General features: G+C 38.1%; 1 protein-coding gene and 1 pseudogene across 1 annotated transcript; one reads left to right on the top strand and one right to left on the bottom strand.

The window, feature by feature from the left end:
- Window positions 1-3,344: 3,344 nt before the first annotated feature.
- On the top strand, window positions 3,345-5,171 carry LOC112197233. The gene is made up of 5 exons (XM_024337852.1): window positions 3,345-3,465; window positions 3,646-3,821; window positions 3,921-4,103; window positions 4,146-4,786; window positions 4,901-5,171. Exons 1-5 carry the CDS (start codon window positions 3,345-3,347, stop codon window positions 5,169-5,171), a joined length of 1,392 nt encoding a protein of 463 aa, XP_024193620.1.
- A 9,865-nt stretch (window positions 5,172-15,036) lies between these two features.
- On the bottom strand, window positions 15,037-17,785 carry LOC112200391 (annotated as a pseudogene).

Here is a 17,785-nt window from a genome sequence, read left to right as displayed (position 1 = left end):
ATTCCATCTTGCACATACTCACCATGAACCTAAATTTCCTTGTGAATTTAGGTTTGTGATTGTACATTTGCATATTCTAGCTCTCCTTAGGTTCACACCCTAGCTAGTGAAAGGAATCCAATTCTCGTGGGTTCAACAACCTTTCTTAAATCCCTATACTATTACTTGTACCCCTTATACTTGAGGGTGGCTATTTGGCTAACAAGAACTTGAGGAGAGATAAGTAGATCTAGATTTCTCTCTCTCCTCCACCAGTGAATATCTCGGTACCACCGTGCCTCACCTCCACGTGTCCACCAGTCTCGGGCGACTCAAACTCAGCTCCCACATCGTTCGGAGATGTCGAAAAATGACTCACGCGCCGACGAAGCAATACCCAGAACTGCTTTGGACACCCAAACCTTTTTGGGTGTCTAACTTCTCTCTCTTTTGGCACCCAGCAAACCCAAGTAGCCACCAACGACATTTCTCTTCTCCAAGTTGTCACCACCACCTCCCATTACCGTGAATTTCTTCAACCTGCAAATTTCATGGTATTGGGTTCATAGAGGAGAGAGGATGGGAGAGAAAGAAATCGGGAACAAGAACAAGAACAAGAAATTCAATAAACTAATCGCTAAATTCTGACGCAAATTTAGATAATTTCATATATCAGAGATGAGTACCCGACTGCGTCAGGGGGGCCGGAGCCGCCGAGAGGGAGATCGAAGCCGGCGAGAAATCGAAGAGTGCGTTTGGTGTCGTGAGCTTTTAGGGCGCTAAGAGTGTGGTCGCGACCGACGTATTTGTACTTGAAGCTCGTGTACCTAATGGATCACCCATACGTTGGATGAGGGAGAAGAATCAAAGCAGAAAAGTTTTGGGTACTTCGGTAGTGGTTCTACAACTTGAGGCGAATGTCGGGGTTGTATGAGGTGTACCAAAATTGATCCTTTCTTCGTGCTCTACACACTGGTATAATTAAATTTCAGTTTTGATGGACGGGTGTTTTGGGTGTTTCGGCCATCGTCGGGGTTAGCATGCACGGCGGCGCTTCTGGAGTTTTGGTTTCGTTTGTGACGTCCTGGAACATGAATTGATGTGTAGCAGAGCTCGGTATGTGGAGTTGGATGAATTGGTGACTTCAGGTAGAGATCGCCACCGTGGTACTACTATTCGTGGTGGCTATTTGAACTCCTTTTGGTTTTTTCAATTTTAATATCTGTTGTTGGTTGTTGAAGAAAATTGCTCTCGATCGAGTCCATGCTGCACTTCTGACTTAAGGAGAGAATTAGGATGTGCTCTGTTCTGCTCGACGTTCACAGTGGCTGCAAGTTTATGCTTGCTCACTATTTCTGTTAGCTCAGATTGAGCTACTCTGATTGTCGAAGTGCACCCATGATGGCTTTGCTCTTTTTGCTTTGCTTTTGATTGTTTCGTGTTCGTGATTTGTTATGGTAGTCGGACTTACTATTTTGGAGGAAATTTTGGAAGAAACTGAAGCAGGGGCATTTTCCTCACTACACAACATTCAGTCTCTTACGTGGCGCTGAGCTGGCAAGTATAAAACTGACACCTCATCAAGCAACCAGATGAAATATACGGAAAGGACTAGTTGGCATTCAAATTTTGAGTTCAGGGACTTTTGGGATTAAATTATAAAGTCAGGGACTGAAACTGACGAAAACATACTTCAGGGACTAAACAGTAGTTAGCCCTAATTATTTTAAGGCTTTTGGGCGTTCTTGTTCAAGAGATGAGTTCTTCTTCTGTTCTTCCTCCTTAATTTCATGGCGTCTCTCTTTGTTCTAATCTCATTTCAAACCTTTTATTTTATTTACTTTATAGAAAATAATTACTAATCTAATTTTTTGGGAAGAAATTTAATTCCATGTCATTTGTCATATCTAATCTGGACCATTAAATACTTTTATATCTTTTTTTTTTTTTGAAAGGGTAAATACTTTTATATCTAAAGACTCACATAAAGTGTAAAATTTTGTGTCAAATATAGTGTGTCCATTGATCCAGACCCCTGTTTTTTTTTTTAGGCAAGATCTCACATTTCCAGTAGCCATATGGGCCAAAGTGACACAAAATATCAGCCAAAGTACCAGGCGATTAGTTTAAGTTTCCAGTAGCCATATAGCTCACTGGATTAAGGTCATCTAGAGATATGTTTTAATGTAATACTTTATTAGCACAAGTATCCCACCAAAAGAGACTTCATACTTGCAAGTTGTACATGCTTTGTTGCTAAGCTTTGCATTTGTAATTTGGTGAAGACATTGGGGATTCAAAATGTGTTTTTAACTTAACAGGAGCATTGACTTTTGAGGCTTCAAGAAGGACTACAAGTACCTTTTGACGAGACTCACCATGTATGCCTCTATCCTGTTTTGCGGCTCTTACCTTCCTTATTTCTGAAGTGCATAAAAAATAATTTGATACTCATTTTATAAAATTCAAAGTGAAGGCATCTTTCCGGAGATTATTGTTCAAGCAAGGTGGGAGTCAAGCAACTTAATTAGGAATACCCATTTGTTGTTGGTGGCATAAACATATCATTTATGTTGATTCAATTGCTGGATCTTTGGTCGGGTTTGTAAACAAGTTTAATTAACATCTTAGACTTTTCCTATTATGTTAATAACACAAACAACTTTGTAGGTTGAAATTTTATTGACATCATGTTACCCTGCAGCAAGACCAAGGTGTCTTCTCGGGATAAATTTCTTGCACTCTATTAGGAGGTAAACAAATTTAAACCTCACACTATTAGGCGGTAATGATCGACTATGTTTAATAATGTGATATTCAACCTCCTGGATCTAATTGATGTAGAACGAATGGCAGCCCGATTTGAAGAACAATTCGATTGTGCAAAAGGAGGAATAGGAAAACGAAAGTTACTATTGCAACTTTCGCATTTAGTGTCCGATTCAATCGTGCCATAGCTTTCCGGAAAAGGAATCGCGCCAGGAACAAAACTCGTCGCTATGCCACGACGTGTGGGCTTTTTCGGGCTTTCGGGGTCGTTTAGGGCCTCAAAAATGCAATTTACTGTTTTTTAGAATTTTCAGTTTCCTAGTTTGTTTTGGGTTTGTTTTATTTTTACCCGTGGGCTTTAGGGTTTCATTGTTAGTCGCCCTAGGGTTTCTTTTCTCATATATAAGCAACCTTAAATGGCTGCAGAACTATCTTTCATCTTATTATCAATCAAATAGAGAATTTTCTCTTTTATCTATGGTGGACTCCAGAACTCTTTGTTTAGGTTTATTGCTTGTAAACCTAGTTACTGTTCCGACTGCGTCAGGTGGTATCAGAGCAGGTCTTCCCTGTCTCTCCTATTTACCTTGGTAGCAATGGGTGAAGTTACGAAAGCAGATCTTGATGCTCTTACCGCTTCTCTTACTGCAGTGTTTACTGCTGCCATCAACACCATGAACAATCAGATTGGAGAAATTCGTGGATTGGTGGGAGAACGTAACAACAACAACAATCGAAATATAGGCGGGGAAGGAGGCCAGCGAGTTAGGGCTCCACGTGGTGAAGTTGTTGATAATGATTTAGAATCTGAGTCTGAAGAAGAAATTGTGCAACCTGAACAATAAGGACAAGCTGACCAGGATTATAAAGTCAAGGCTGAAATTCCTTTCTTTTCAGGCAACTTGGGTGTGGAAGATTACCTGGATTGGCAGCTTCAGGTGGACAGATTCTTTGAGATTATGGAGGTGCTTGAACATAAGCAGGTCAAGCATATTGCCTGGAGATTGAAGAGTACTGCTGCAGTTTGGTGGGATAAGTTGCAGAATACTCTAAAGAAGCAGAGGAAGCAGAGCGTTAAAACTTGGTGAAGAATGAAACAGCTGATGATGGAAAGATTCTTGCTAGATGATTATGAGCAGATTCTGTACAGGTTGTATATTGAATGTGTCCAGGGAACTAGGACAGTGGCTAAGTACAACGCTGAGTTCTTACGTTATTCAGAGCGTAATGAACTAGGAGAAACTGAGGGCCAGAAGGTGGCTCGCTATATCAGTGGGCTGAAACCTTTCATTCAGGAGAAAATTGGGTTGCAAACTGTGTGGACTATGGCAGAAGCTTCAAATCTAGCATTGAAGGCAAAATTGTTAGAGAAGCCTTCATGAGCTTCTTCTTTCCAGAGATATAACTACCAAAGGAGCACAGATTTGGTAAACGCCTCAACAGACAAGGGTAAAGCCTTACAGCAGAATACAGGAAGTGCTTCTAGGGCTTCCAATCCTCCTTCTAAATGGACTGGCAGTTCAAGTGGTTCTCCAAATAGGGCTCCAAACCAGAGGCTTAATAATCCTTATGCTAGGCCTACAACAGAAGTCTGCTATAGATGCAACAAGCCTGGGCATAGATCTAATGTGTGTCCTGAGAGGAGACAAGCTGCTCTTATAGGTGAATATGATGAAGATGAAGAAGAAGTTGAAAGAGGTGACGATTATGATGGGGCTGAGTTTGCGGTGGAGGAGTCTCCTGAAAAGGTTAATATTGTGTTGCAGCGGGTTTTATTGTCTCCTAAAGAAGATGGGCAGCGACGTAATATTTTCAAGTCACTTTGTTCCATTAATAACAAAGTGTGCAATTTGATTGTGGATAATGGGAGCTGTGAAAATTTTGTAGCCAAGAAGCTGGTGGAGTATTTGCAGTTACCTACACAGCCTCATGAGGCACCTTATTCCCTTGGGTGGGTCAAAAAAGGTCCACAGGTTCGAGTTGCTGAGTCCTGCAAAGTACTTGTATCCATTGGTAAGCATTATAAAGATGACATTCTGTGTGATATTATCGATATGGATGCTTGTCATATTTTATTTGGGCGACCTTGGCAATATGATGTGGATGTGACTTACAAAGGCAGAGATAATGTGATGATGTTTATATGGAATAGTCATAAAATTGCTATGGCTCCTGTCTTACAATTTGAGAAGTCTGGTGGAAAGAAAGGGGAGAGTTTTCTGACCTTGTCTAGCAGTGAATTTGAGATGGAGGAAGCCTTTAAAGAATCTGAAGTTTTCTATCCAATGGTGATTAAAGGTTTGTTGACTGCAGAAAAGGAAGATATGGTGATCCATAAGGAAGTGCAGAATATGTTGGGAGAGTTTGAAGAGCTGATTTCAGATGAGTTGCCCAAGGAATTACCACCTATGAGGGACATTTAGCATCAGATTGATTTGGTGCCTGGAGCTAGTTTGCCAAATCTGCCCCATTACCGCATGGGTCCCAAGGAGAACGAGATTTTGAGGGAGCAGATTGAAGACTTGCTGAAAAAAGGGTTCATTCGTGAGAGTATGAGTCCTTGTGCAGTTCCAGTCCTCCTTGTTCCTAAGAAGGGCAATCAATGGCGGATGCGTGTTGACAGTAGAGCCATAAATAAGATAACTGTGAAGTACAGGTTTCCTATTCCTCGTTTGGAGGACATGCTTGATGAGCTGGAAGGTTCCAAGGTGTTTACCAAGATAGATCTTCGAAGTGGTTACCACCAGATTCGAGTCAAGCTAGGGGATGAGTGGAAGACAGCTTTTAAGAGCAAGGATGGCCTATACGAGTGGATGGTTATGCCATTCGGGTTGTCTAATGCACCCAGCACCTTTATGAGACTTATGAACCAGGTTCTTCGTCCTTTTATTGGTTCTTTTGTCGTGGTGTATTTTGATGATATATTGATATATAACAGGACCAAGGAAGAACATCTGGTACATTTGAGGCAGGTTTTGGGCGCCTTACAGGAAAATAAACTGTACATTAACCTGAAAAAGTGTACTTTCTGCACTAGTAAGCTGTTGTTTCTGGGTTTTGTGGTTGGAGAGGAAGGCATTCAGGTTGATGAAGAGAAGGTACGAGCTATAAGAGAATGGCCAGCTCCAAAAACAGTTTCTGAAGTGCGGAGTTTCATGGTTTAGCTACTTTCTACAGGAGATTTGTGAGGAATTTCAGTACCATTACTGCTCCTATTACTGAGTGTTTGAAGAAAGGCAAATTCCAGTGGGGAGAAGAGCAAGAGAAGAGCTTTGCCTTAATCAAGGAGAAACTTTGTACTGCACCAGTTCTTGCTCTTCCCAATTTCGACAAGGTGTTTGAGGTGGAATGTGATGCTAGTGGCGTGGGAGTAGGTGTTGTGTTGTCACAAGAAAAGAGACCAGTGGTTCTTTAGTGAAAAGCTAAGTGAAGCTCGACAAAAGTGGAGTACGTATGATCAGGAATTTTATGCAGTGTTCCGAGCATTGAAGCAATGGGAGCACTACCTTATTCAGAGAGAGTTTGTATTGTTCACTGATCATCAGGCCTTGAAGTACCTTAGCAGTCAGAAAATTGTAAACAAGATGCATGCAAGATGGGTGAGTTTTCTGCAGAAATTTCCTTTTGTGATTCAACATAAATCTGGTACTCTTAACAGGGTGGTAGATGCTTTGAATAGGAGAGCTTCCTTGCTGGTCACTCTTGCTCAGGAGGTTGTGGGTTTTGATCTCTTGAAGGACTTATACGAGGAAGATGTTGATTTTAAGGAAATTTGGGCCAAGTGCAGTAGTAATCATGCAGTTGCAGATTTCCATGTGAGTGATGGTTATTTATTCAAAGGCAATCGGCTTTGTATTCCTAGTTCATCATTGAGGGAGAAACTAATCAGAGATCTGCATGGAGGGGGTTTGAGTGGGCACTTGGGCCGTGACAAAACTATTGCTAGCCTTGAGGAGAGGTATTTCTGGCCACAGCTGAAGAGGGATGTAGGAGCTATTGTGAGGAAGTGCTACACCTGCCAAGTTTCTAAGGGTCAGTCCCAAAATACAGGTCTTTATCTACCTTTACCTGTTCCTGAAGATATTTGGCAGGATCTTGCTATGGACTTTGTGTTGGGATTACCCCATACCCAAATGGGTGTGGATTCTGTGTTTGTGGTAGTTGACAGGTTCTCCAAGATGGCGCACTTTATAGCTTGTAAGAAGACTGCTGATGCGTCCAATATAGCCAAACTGTTTTTCAGGGAGGTGGTTCGTTTGCATGGAGTGCCCAAGTCCATTACTTCTGATAGAGACACGAAGTTCCTTAGTCACTTCTGGATTACATTGTGGAGAATGTTTGGAACATCTTTGAATCGTAGCAGTACAACTCATCCTCAAACTGATGGGTAGACAGAGGTTACTAACAGAACTTTAGGTAACATGGTTCGGAGTGTTTGTGGAGATAGGCCCAAACAGTGGGATTATGCTTTACCACAGGTGGAGTTTGCTTATAACAGTGATGTGCATAGTGCAACAGGGAAGTCACCATTCTCATTAGTTTATACTGCTGTTCCTCGACATGTGGTTGATTTGGTAAAGCTTCCTAAAGTTTTTGGTGTTAGTGCTGCTGCTGAGGGTATGGCTAGAGATGTGCAGGTTGTTAGAAAAGAAGTTAAGGCCAAGCTGGAAGAAACTAATGCCAAGTATAAAGCTGCAGCTGACAAGCATCGAAGAGTTAAAGTGTTCCAAGAGGGCGATGACGTGATGGTGTTTCTGAGGAAGGAGAGATTTCCTGTTGGTACCTACAACAAGCTGAAGCCCAGAAAATATGGTCCTTTTAAGGTGCTGAGGAAGATCAACGACAATGCTTATGTTGTTGCCCTTCCTGATTCCATGGGCATTTCTAACACCTTTAATGTGACTGATCTGCATGAGTTTCGTAAAGATGAGGTTCTATATCCTGAAGAGAACTCGGGGTTGAATTCTTCGGAGGTGGAGGAGACTGATGTAGAACGAATGGCAGCCCGATTTGAAGAACAATTCGATTGTGCAAAAGGAGGAATAGGAAAACGAAAGTTACTATTGCAACTTTCGCATTTAGTGTCCGATTCGATCGTGCCATAGCTTTCCGGAAAAAGAATAGCGCTAGGAACAAAACTCGTCACTCTGCCATGACATGTGGGCTTTTTCGGGCTTTCGGGGTCGTTTAGGGCCTCAAAAATGCAATTTACTATTTTTCAAAATTTTCGATTTCCTAGTTTGTTTTGGGTTTGTTTTATTTTTACCCGTGGGCTTTAGGGTTTCATTGTTAGTCGCCCTAGGGTTTCTTTTCTCATATATAAGCAACGGCTGCAGAAGTATCTTTCATCTTATTATCAATCAAATAGAGAATTTTCTCTTTTATCTCTGGTGGACTCCAAAACTCTTTGTTTAGGTTTATTGCTTGTAAACCTAGTTACTGTTCCAACTGCGTCACTAATACTTATGATTTGCATGCAGAAGATGAAGCTGCTTCTAATGTACTGTTCTGTATAGCTTTTGAAATGGTTGACGCTCAGTGGCTTGCTATGAATGCATCCAACATGCAGTTTAATGTAACCTCTCCACTAACACAAAGCAACTTTTTTTTTTTTTTTTTTTTTTTTTTTTTCAGTTTCTTTCTCATTATTATTAGAACTTAGCATTCCTCAATCCTAAATTTGGTAAACGCTGAATTTTTTGTTTCTTCTCATAAGCTCTCGAGATGACTAATCATAGGGCTTTCGAATCCTTCAAGATCTTCTGCAAGCAACGCGGACGCTGTTGGAAAGAGAACCATCTTTAGAAGATATCAGAGTATACAAGATTTACCAGCTTATAATCTGTTGTACCAGTAGCTTTTTGGTAGTATAGAAAAACATTAGCACTATGCTTGGACTCGGAAAAGTTTCAATGAATTCAAAGGGTTAACATGACTACAACGCTCTGCATAAAACAATGGGACATCTTTTTCATGGCCTCATTTCCACTTTGATATCCACTATGACTTTATCTGAGTTGTTCCCATTGGATTCAATTTGGTATTTCAACCTTTGCCATTGGATCTTAATAGCATGCAAAGTTTTCAGAGACACAATTGGCTAAACATAAGTACATATCGTAGTTGGGATTCACATCACAGCAAAGTGCGGCAACCGTTACCCTAAAGGGGAATATTTTCTTATTAAAAAAGTCTACAAAACTCCAAAGACACAAAAAATCCAAAATGGTTCCATGTTCCAAGGTGAAAATCAATCAAAAGGCACTACAATGATGTGACAAGTAGTGCATTTTAATTCAAATAGATCATTTCAAAGTATAGATGCCCCTGCCAATTCAGTAATCACAATCTTTCGGGTCCTTTCACTTGACTCACTCATCAATACTCTTTCAAGTTCAAGAGAAGCCCAGCAAATTATTTTGAGAGCAGATCCTCTCCTAACCTCTTTTTTTTTACCTGAGCTTCCTAAGTTTTGAATTAGATGAAGACACGTTGCTCTCTAATCTAATGGTCTACACTTCCTTTTTTTCTTCAGAGCCACTATGTTTCCTTCCTTTCTCTCTGCTGTTCTTCTTTAAAGAAAGTGTGTGTATTTACTTATAAACGACGATGCAAATGCCGCCGTCGTGATCTGCAACAAGATGAGGAGATGGGTTTTCATTTTTCTATTGCTTTTGTCCATTGATTTTTTTTTTCAGGTAGATAATTTTCTGCGTTTTATGTACATTAAAGCTTTGAATCTAGGTTTTCAAAGTTCAAGTGAGAAGATGAACTTGAACCCACCCTTTACATTTGCGATTTGACAATGGAAGGCAATTGAAGTGTTGGAGGGCCAGGTCTTGTAGTGAGAATAGCAATTGGGTCAACTGGAATGGTACAGTGAAAAACTGGGTTTTCTGAAAGGATTTTTGTTTTCCAGTTTTTGGGTTACCTATCTGCTTTGGAGATTCATAAAAACAAAAAACAATGAGTTTTTGCCATGTGCTGTGATTATGTGATGAAGCCACTTTTTCTTTTTCTATAATGAAAGGGTTGTCGGTGCCCTTTGTTATTTCTTCAATTACCAAGCTTGTTAATAGTTCCCTGGTGGAAGCGGATTCTATGCACCGTCAGTGTTTTTACACTGACGCACATGTGGCATTATTCTTCTTTAAATAATAACTCATATGTAATCTGAGCCATTCAACTCATCCAACCATCCAGATGGCACTAACATCTATACTAATGCCCGTTAACAGAATTGAAACCCAAAAAAGTTTGGTCAACATGGTAGAAATACATGAGATGGGTAAATATTCAAATTTTCTAATTAAACCAGGTAAAATTTGGAAGTAGGGAAAGCGGAGCATGCCGCTCTCGCAATCGAGCAGGAGGTTTTCTGATTATGGCCTTAATCTAATCGGATCGCAAAGGAAAAGGGGAGGAGGGAATTGAGGGTTTCGAGTCCTCATTCTCATCTCCACAGCTCCAATCGCCACCTCCTCCGCTGGCGTCTTGTCGGTCGGCACCGCTGCTTCCATTGCTGCCGGAAAATGAAAGGTCGGGCCTTCCTTCCCAAATGAGTTTAGGGCCGAAGGATAGAGCCATCAATAGATTTGAAAACTGAGGTATCTGAAGGAGGTCGAAGAAGAACGGAAGAATCGATCCATCACTAGAAGCAAATCTGGGATTCTAGATTTATGGGTTCTGATTCTTAACTATAATATAAATAAAGAGCCAGTAGAAAGCTTAACATTGGCAATGCTTGGAACAGCGGTAAAGGCATAGGGTTATAATAAGAGTTATGTGGGTTCGACCCCTGCCATTGTTTGTTTTCTAGGGTTATTTCTTGTTAATAAATTACATTATTTAAGTAAAATTTTATTTTTTATTTTAATCTATACAATTAATTTTTTTTTAAGGGAATTTATACTATTATTAAAAGAAGAGGGTTTATTAGTCAACACCAAAAATTTTGACATAAAATGACCCTAAGAGATTAAAAAACTTTGAGAATAAATTAAATAATAAGGGTGAATATGACAATTACATTATAGGTTTTTATTAAAAAAAAAATCTCACAACCCACTTTTCTCTCCCACTATATTCTTCCAATAATTGTTTTATTCCATTCATTTTCTTTTTCATTTTCAAAAAAAAAAAAATGTCACACATGCAGAGTATGCATGGAGGAATGCTAGTTATTAATAAAAAAATAACTGCACTAAAAAAGGCTCGACCTAGTTTTTTTTTTTTTTTTTTTAATTTTTCTTTTGAAACCTATATTACTTAAATATAATTTTGATTACGAGCATTTGAGTTTAATAAAATATAGTTGATCATGTGGATCAAGACTTAAACGAATACTAATAGGGTAAATGTTTCAGCATAGCTATTTTAGCCCGCACTGATCACATCCAATAGTCAAATTAGCATATTGCTTTTTCCTCCACATTGTAGGTATCGGAAGATATACGTTTGTATATAGCCAATTGAAAAGTTTGACCACACTAGTAGGCATGTAGAGATTTCGTGCATTTTGAGACATCAATAATGAGAAATAAAGGATTCGACATTGCTTGTGTATTTACTCCATAGTAATATGAACCGTTTGTGATTGTTTAGGCCTTGGTCAAGACAAAAAACCGTTAATTATAGCTGTCTACAAAATAACTTATTTTCTAAAACGATATTAATGAATCATTCAAACAGTTTGTGAGCACATGCTTTAATGGCCAAGCTTCAACTATTATTGTATAAATTTTTCAACTTAGGAGCTCTTCTTAATTAAATTGCTCTTTGAGAATTTTAATGAACAAATACGAAGGAATAATATATATTTGGTTGACCACGTGGATCGAGGACGGATGTGGCTAAATTTTTTACCATATGCATATAGTATTCTGATCATCACATGTAACGGTCGATCTGACCAATTTCTTTTTGGTCAGCCACGTTGATATTGAAATGTAGGCCTCATCAACAAACCCGCAGATCAAGTGGGCCGATGGAGGGCCAAAAGCCCAGCCAGGCCCGTCAAAAAGCAGGCAAAAACCCAGCCCGGCCCTCCAAAAACCCTCTAGGCCCTGCCCGTAAAAGCCCGTAAACTATTATATATGTGTTTTATATATATATATATATATATATATCTATATCTATATATATTTATAAACACACACACACACATATATATATATATCTCCCTCTCTTGATCTCGACTACCATTCTTCCAATCTCCCTAAACTATATAATAACCAAATGACGTATTGGAGACATGGACTTCATCTCCAAGAATTAATTTTTTCTTGCATGGTTTGATTGATTAATCTGGTTTTGTATTTGTTCTTCAATCATACACACACACACACACATATATATATATATATATATAAGAATATGTGTGTGTGTGTGTGTGTGTGGAAGTTCTCATACTTCTATATAGAATATGTGCATATATATTCTATGATTAAATACTGTTTACTCCCTATACTTATAGGGTTTCATCGTTTCAGTCCCTGACCTTCGAATTTCACCTAAAAAATCCCTGAACTCTCAATTTTCTCCCAATTGGTCCTTGCTGTCAAAATTTTCTGTTAAAGTTGCCAAAAATGTCTATTATGCCCTCACTTACTTTGTTTTTTTTAATTTATTTTTTCTCTCTCTTTTATTTCTTTTTTTCATTTCACCTTTTGAAAGTCTATGGATTGGAACCATCTTGATGAGGAGATGAATAGAAGGAGGCGAGAGAGCCGGAAGAAGAAGAAGAGGTAAAAAGAAACAAAATAAAAAATAAAAAAAGAGAGGAAGAGAAATATATATATATATATATATATATATTTTAAGTAAATGAGGGTATAATAGACTTTTTAGAGGAAGATAATAGAGTTTTTGACGGATGCTTGACGGCAGGGACCAATTGGGAGGAAATTGAGAGTTCAGAGACTTTTTAGATGAAATTCGAAGGTCAGGGACTGAAACGATGAAACCCTATAAGTATAGGGAGTAAGCAGTATTTAACCCTATATTCTACATATCATGACGACGGTTGACCAATTCGATCGGATTCGAAAATATGGTGAAATTGGCTAAATTTTATACAACACTCATAATTTATTATAATAATCTCATCCAACGGTCGGTTTTTCCATTTTCTTTGAATTAATAGGGGTTGCTCTTTGGAATAAATATAGGTTTATAAGAGTAACTAAGTTTGACCTAGTTGATCGAATTCGAAATGAGAACCAAATTGGCTGGATTTTTTACAACCACCATAAAACATTACAATCTCTCCATCGAGGGGTTGGTTTCTCTAAATTCATTTTCCACTTCATGGTTGCTTTAGAATGAACATCAACAATTTAAATGCAATGTATAAGTCATACAACTTTAGGAGGCAAATTGGTATAGGCCAACGTCTTTGTAATTAAAATTGAAATTTTTATCTTATGTACACGCACATCCATCGATGGGATATTTAAAGACGTGATGTAAAAAAATAAGCACGTTTCGCGGTGGTCACACCATCAGTCAACCAAGAAGACATACAAATGACAACGGTTGACCAATTCGATCGGATTCGAAAATTTGGTGAAATTGGCTAAATTTTTTACCACACTTATAATTTATTGTAATAATCACATCAAACAGTCGATTTTCCCATTTTCTTTGAATTGATAGAGGTTGCTCTTTAGAGTGTACGATATATAAATATAGGTTTATAAAAAAATTAGTATCTTTAAAGATTATTATTATTATTTTTTTTTTGAAACATAGTATCTTTAAAGATTTATTTGTAAATAAAGCCCGCAAGGCCCGGCCCGAAAAGCCCGCAAGGCCCACTTTATATGGATGGGCTTGGATCCTTCGATTTACAATAAAGCCCGGCCCGACCCAAGCCCACCACGAATGGGCCGGGTTGATGAGGCCTATTGAAATGTATACATTTCTATATAACCAATGAAGAAGTTAGACAATCTCATTAGGCATATCCAAAATTTCTATAGATCCGAGAAATAAAAAATGAAAAATGGTTAACTCAACCTTATAAGTGCATGTGTTTACCACATAATATGCTTAGTGTGAAAAAATTGGCCTTGTAGGTCATCATTATGGCCTTGATCTTTAAGTTGATTACAAATATACAGGCTTGCTCACCTAAGGGACAGTTTTAAGAGACTCTGAGGGACAAATGCATCTAAACCACATGTATGAAATAAAAAAGCAGAAATTATAACAACTTAAAACTGTGCATTTATTTTCAGCCATCAGATTCATTTGTCCCTCACATTCCCTTAAAAACTGTCCCTTAGGTGAGCAGACTTTTACAAATATATTCATTTCCTCTAAAACGTTGATAATGGCTTTGTCACGACTCTAGCTTTCAAGAGGATCGTGACTGCACTCTCACATGGCCTATCTCCATCTACCCGCGACTGCACTCTCAATTAAATTGTTCTTCAAAAATTGTCATGAATAAATATAGGAGTATAAATGTGAATAAATTTTTTATCATATGCATATAACATCTAAAATATCGCATCCAATGGTTGGGTTTTGACCGTATTCATTATCATTGACCGTGTCCATATTTAATGGTATACATTTATCTATAACCAATGAATAACTTAGACAAAGTTATTCTCTGGGCCTAGGAAGCATTTGAGGACACCGTGTGATTGACAAATAAAAAAAAAAAAAACTTAGACAAAGTTAGTAGACACATCTTTATTTTGTGATTTTGCAAAAATTCAAAATTATAAACAGTAGATTCGACCCCATTTATGTATTAGTCACATAGTAATATGTATTGTGAAAAAAATTAGCCTCGTTTGTCGTGGATTAAGACAATTACTAAAATTTATTTCTCATTAAAACGATTATGCATAACATTGAGAATTTAAAATTTTGAGATTTTGAGAATTTAGAATTGACACAAAAAATTTACTCGAAAGTTTGTCACGAGATTTTAAGTTCAGGGTTGCCTCCTTAGGATGGGAATATTAGGCGGGATATTCAAATTTTTAATTTTTTGGGGGGCCATTTCAATTTTTTAAAAATACCGAGGTTAGGGATGGAACGACATCGTTTGAGAGGATATATAAACAAAATTTAGCAGTAGGGCTTAGTCTGGGATCCATTTCATTTCCTCTTGCTGGTGTTGTTCGTCCCCGACTGCCGACCTAGAAATTTCAGTTCAGAAACCCAATCTTTGTTTCTTTCGCCTCTCTTCTGTGATGAGAATCAAACACATTCGCACCTTTCTAAATTTCACTATTATCTGCTACTGGCCTACTGCTCGCGACCTCTAGCTCATAGTAAATCAGCCACATTCATGGGCATCTCGTCAATCTGTGTACTGTAGTACTGTTCAATGTCTCTTAGGATCCTGATATCATCTTTCTTGACAAAGTTTATTGCTGCACCCTTTCGTCCAAACCGACCCAAACGACCAATCCTATGTATGTATAGCTCTCGATTATTTGGAAGATCATAGTTGATAACCAACGAAACCTGCTGAACATCGATGCCCCGAGCCCAAACATCAGTTGTGATGAGGACTCATGAAAGACCTTTCTGAAACTCTTTCATAATAGCATCATTTCGCTCCTTCTGAGACATGTCTCCATGCATTGCAGACACAGAAAAGTTACTAGTCCGCATCTTTTCAGTAAGCCAGTCCACTTTTCGCCTTGTGTTGCAGAAAATAACAGCTTGTGTGATCGTAAGGGTATCATAGAGATCGCAAAGAGTATCAAACTTCCAATCTTCTTTTTCAATTGTAACGAAAAATTGCTTGATTCCTTGCGCCATGACCACACACATTTAGTACACAATATTGCATTCGAATAGTAATGCAACATCATCAAAAATATGAAACAACATTATTCCTCGTGTATATTAACTTACCTCCAAAGTCAGCTCGTCACGTTTAACCAGGATCCTTATAGGATCGGTCATGAACTTGTTGGTCATCTCCAAAATTTCATTAGGGAGCGTCGCGGAGATCAAGCAAACTTGTAGGGTATCTTGTAGATGTCTGTAGACTTCGTAAATTTTCTTCTTGAAGCCTCTGCTCAACATCTCATCAGATTCATCAAGAATTAGTAGTTTGATGTGTCGAGTGCGTAGACTTCCCCTCTGAATCATGTCATGGACTCTACCGGGAGTTCCAGACACCACCTGAACTCTGTTTTCTAGCTTTCTGATATCCTCACCCACGCTTTTGTCTCCAATGCAGGAATGCGCTTGAATACTCATGTAGTTTCCCATTGCCAGTATCACTTTCTCTGTCTGTGCCGCCAATTCTCTCGTTGGAGACAATATCAACACCTGAACCCTAGAATACATTGTAACTAATTAAACACATAACAAACAAGCCTCAACACTACCCCTAAACTTAACCGTAGATAGTAAAGTAAAATCCAATGAAACAAACTAGCTACGAGAACTTTATCAGGGTTTGAAACATGTGATACTCTAAAATTTCCAAACGGAAAGGTCTACATGCAATAATGTGTTATTAATCCGATTGTGGTAAACTAAGTTAGCTCCGTATAGAGGTAGACTAATTTGCGGTGCAATTTAAAATTTTAAATAGTATTGTCTAGGACTGTCGTCTACCATTAACATGTACTTGAATAAATCTTGAAAAATTATAAATAAGCCCTAACCCTATAGACTAGAACTAAAATCAATCAAATAAATTAGGGAACCTACTCTCTGGAGGAGGTGTCGACGGTTTGGCAAGAAGCTAGGGCAATCATGGAGGTCTTTCCAATGCTAGATTGAGCCTGAGCTATGACGTCGCGGCCCTCGATTATGGGTCTGATGGCCCTTTGCTGGATGGCGGAGGGCTTCTCAAAGCCGTAGTTGTAGACAAGGTTTTAAATTTCTCCGAAACTGCCGAAATTTCCGTCGAAATTTCCGTAATTTTGAAGTACCGAAACGAAATTCATATGCTATATCATTTCCGTCAGAAGTTTCCCGAAATGTTCCGAAATTTTCCGTACATTTCCACGAAATTCTTAATTTCCGAAATATCTACACACACAATATATATTTAAAAATTCATACCGAAATTTTGTCCGAAATTTCTCTAAAATTTCTGTTAAATTTTATGTCACCTACAATGAATTTTTACTTCATACTTTTATAGAGAAAATATGAAATTTTGATTTTTTTATTTTTTTTTTGCAATCAAGTTGAATACAACAAAAAATCTTTTTGTTTTTATCTGCTACAAAGTTGAATGCTCCAACCATAACATGATTTCCTTTTTGCTTCGTCTCAAATATTGTATGCTTCATACACTGTAACATCATATTAGGTAATTCCCACAATATCCGATATATGGATTGCATGTGGAAAGGGAACAACACGTACACATACAATAACCATGTGATGAAGTACGAAAATCATTTCCAAAATTCATGTACTTGGGAGCAGTATTATATAATACTAAATGAAAGAAGTTCAACCAGCTAGATCGAACCACATCATAGTAGCTTTTATATTCCTTTTGTTGTACTTGTTCATTTTCATTCACGGGGTTTTGGTTTTACGTGCCCTGCCCCACCCCCTTGTAATTTTCTAATTATTAAAAAAAGTAAATCATATTTACATTATCAATATACAACACATTATCAATACACATAGATAAAAACACTAGTTTAGCAATCTACTACAGTACTAGTTAATTACTCGTCCATATAAAATATCATAATTCTGTTATAAATGTATAATTTTAGAGATGTTACATTGTAAATAGGTTTATTATAGGTTAGTTTAGTCTATGTAAAAGTTTCATTCAAAAATATCATTTTATAAATGCAATTAATTTGATTTCTTTATTTTTAACCGAAATTTCCACCGAAATCGAAACTTTCTCTGAAATTTCCTTAAATTTGAAGTACCGAAATCGAAACCGAAACCGAAATTTGAAACCTTGGTTGTAGATGCCTCGGAGGAGCTCGTCCTTGAGGTTCATCTGATCGAAGCTCATGATCGGCTTTATATCATCTGACGGCACAAACTCCAGCTTCTCCTTCAGCACCTTGCC

The sequence above is a fragment of the Rosa chinensis genome, chromosome 4 (genome assembly GCF_002994745.2).
Source record: "Rosa chinensis cultivar Old Blush chromosome 4, RchiOBHm-V2, whole genome shotgun sequence".
NCBI classification, from domain to species: Eukaryota; Viridiplantae; Streptophyta; class Magnoliopsida; order Rosales; family Rosaceae; genus Rosa; species Rosa chinensis.
The sequence above is the reverse complement of the archived record's forward strand: the minus strand, read 5'-3'. Positions and strand labels throughout refer to the sequence as shown.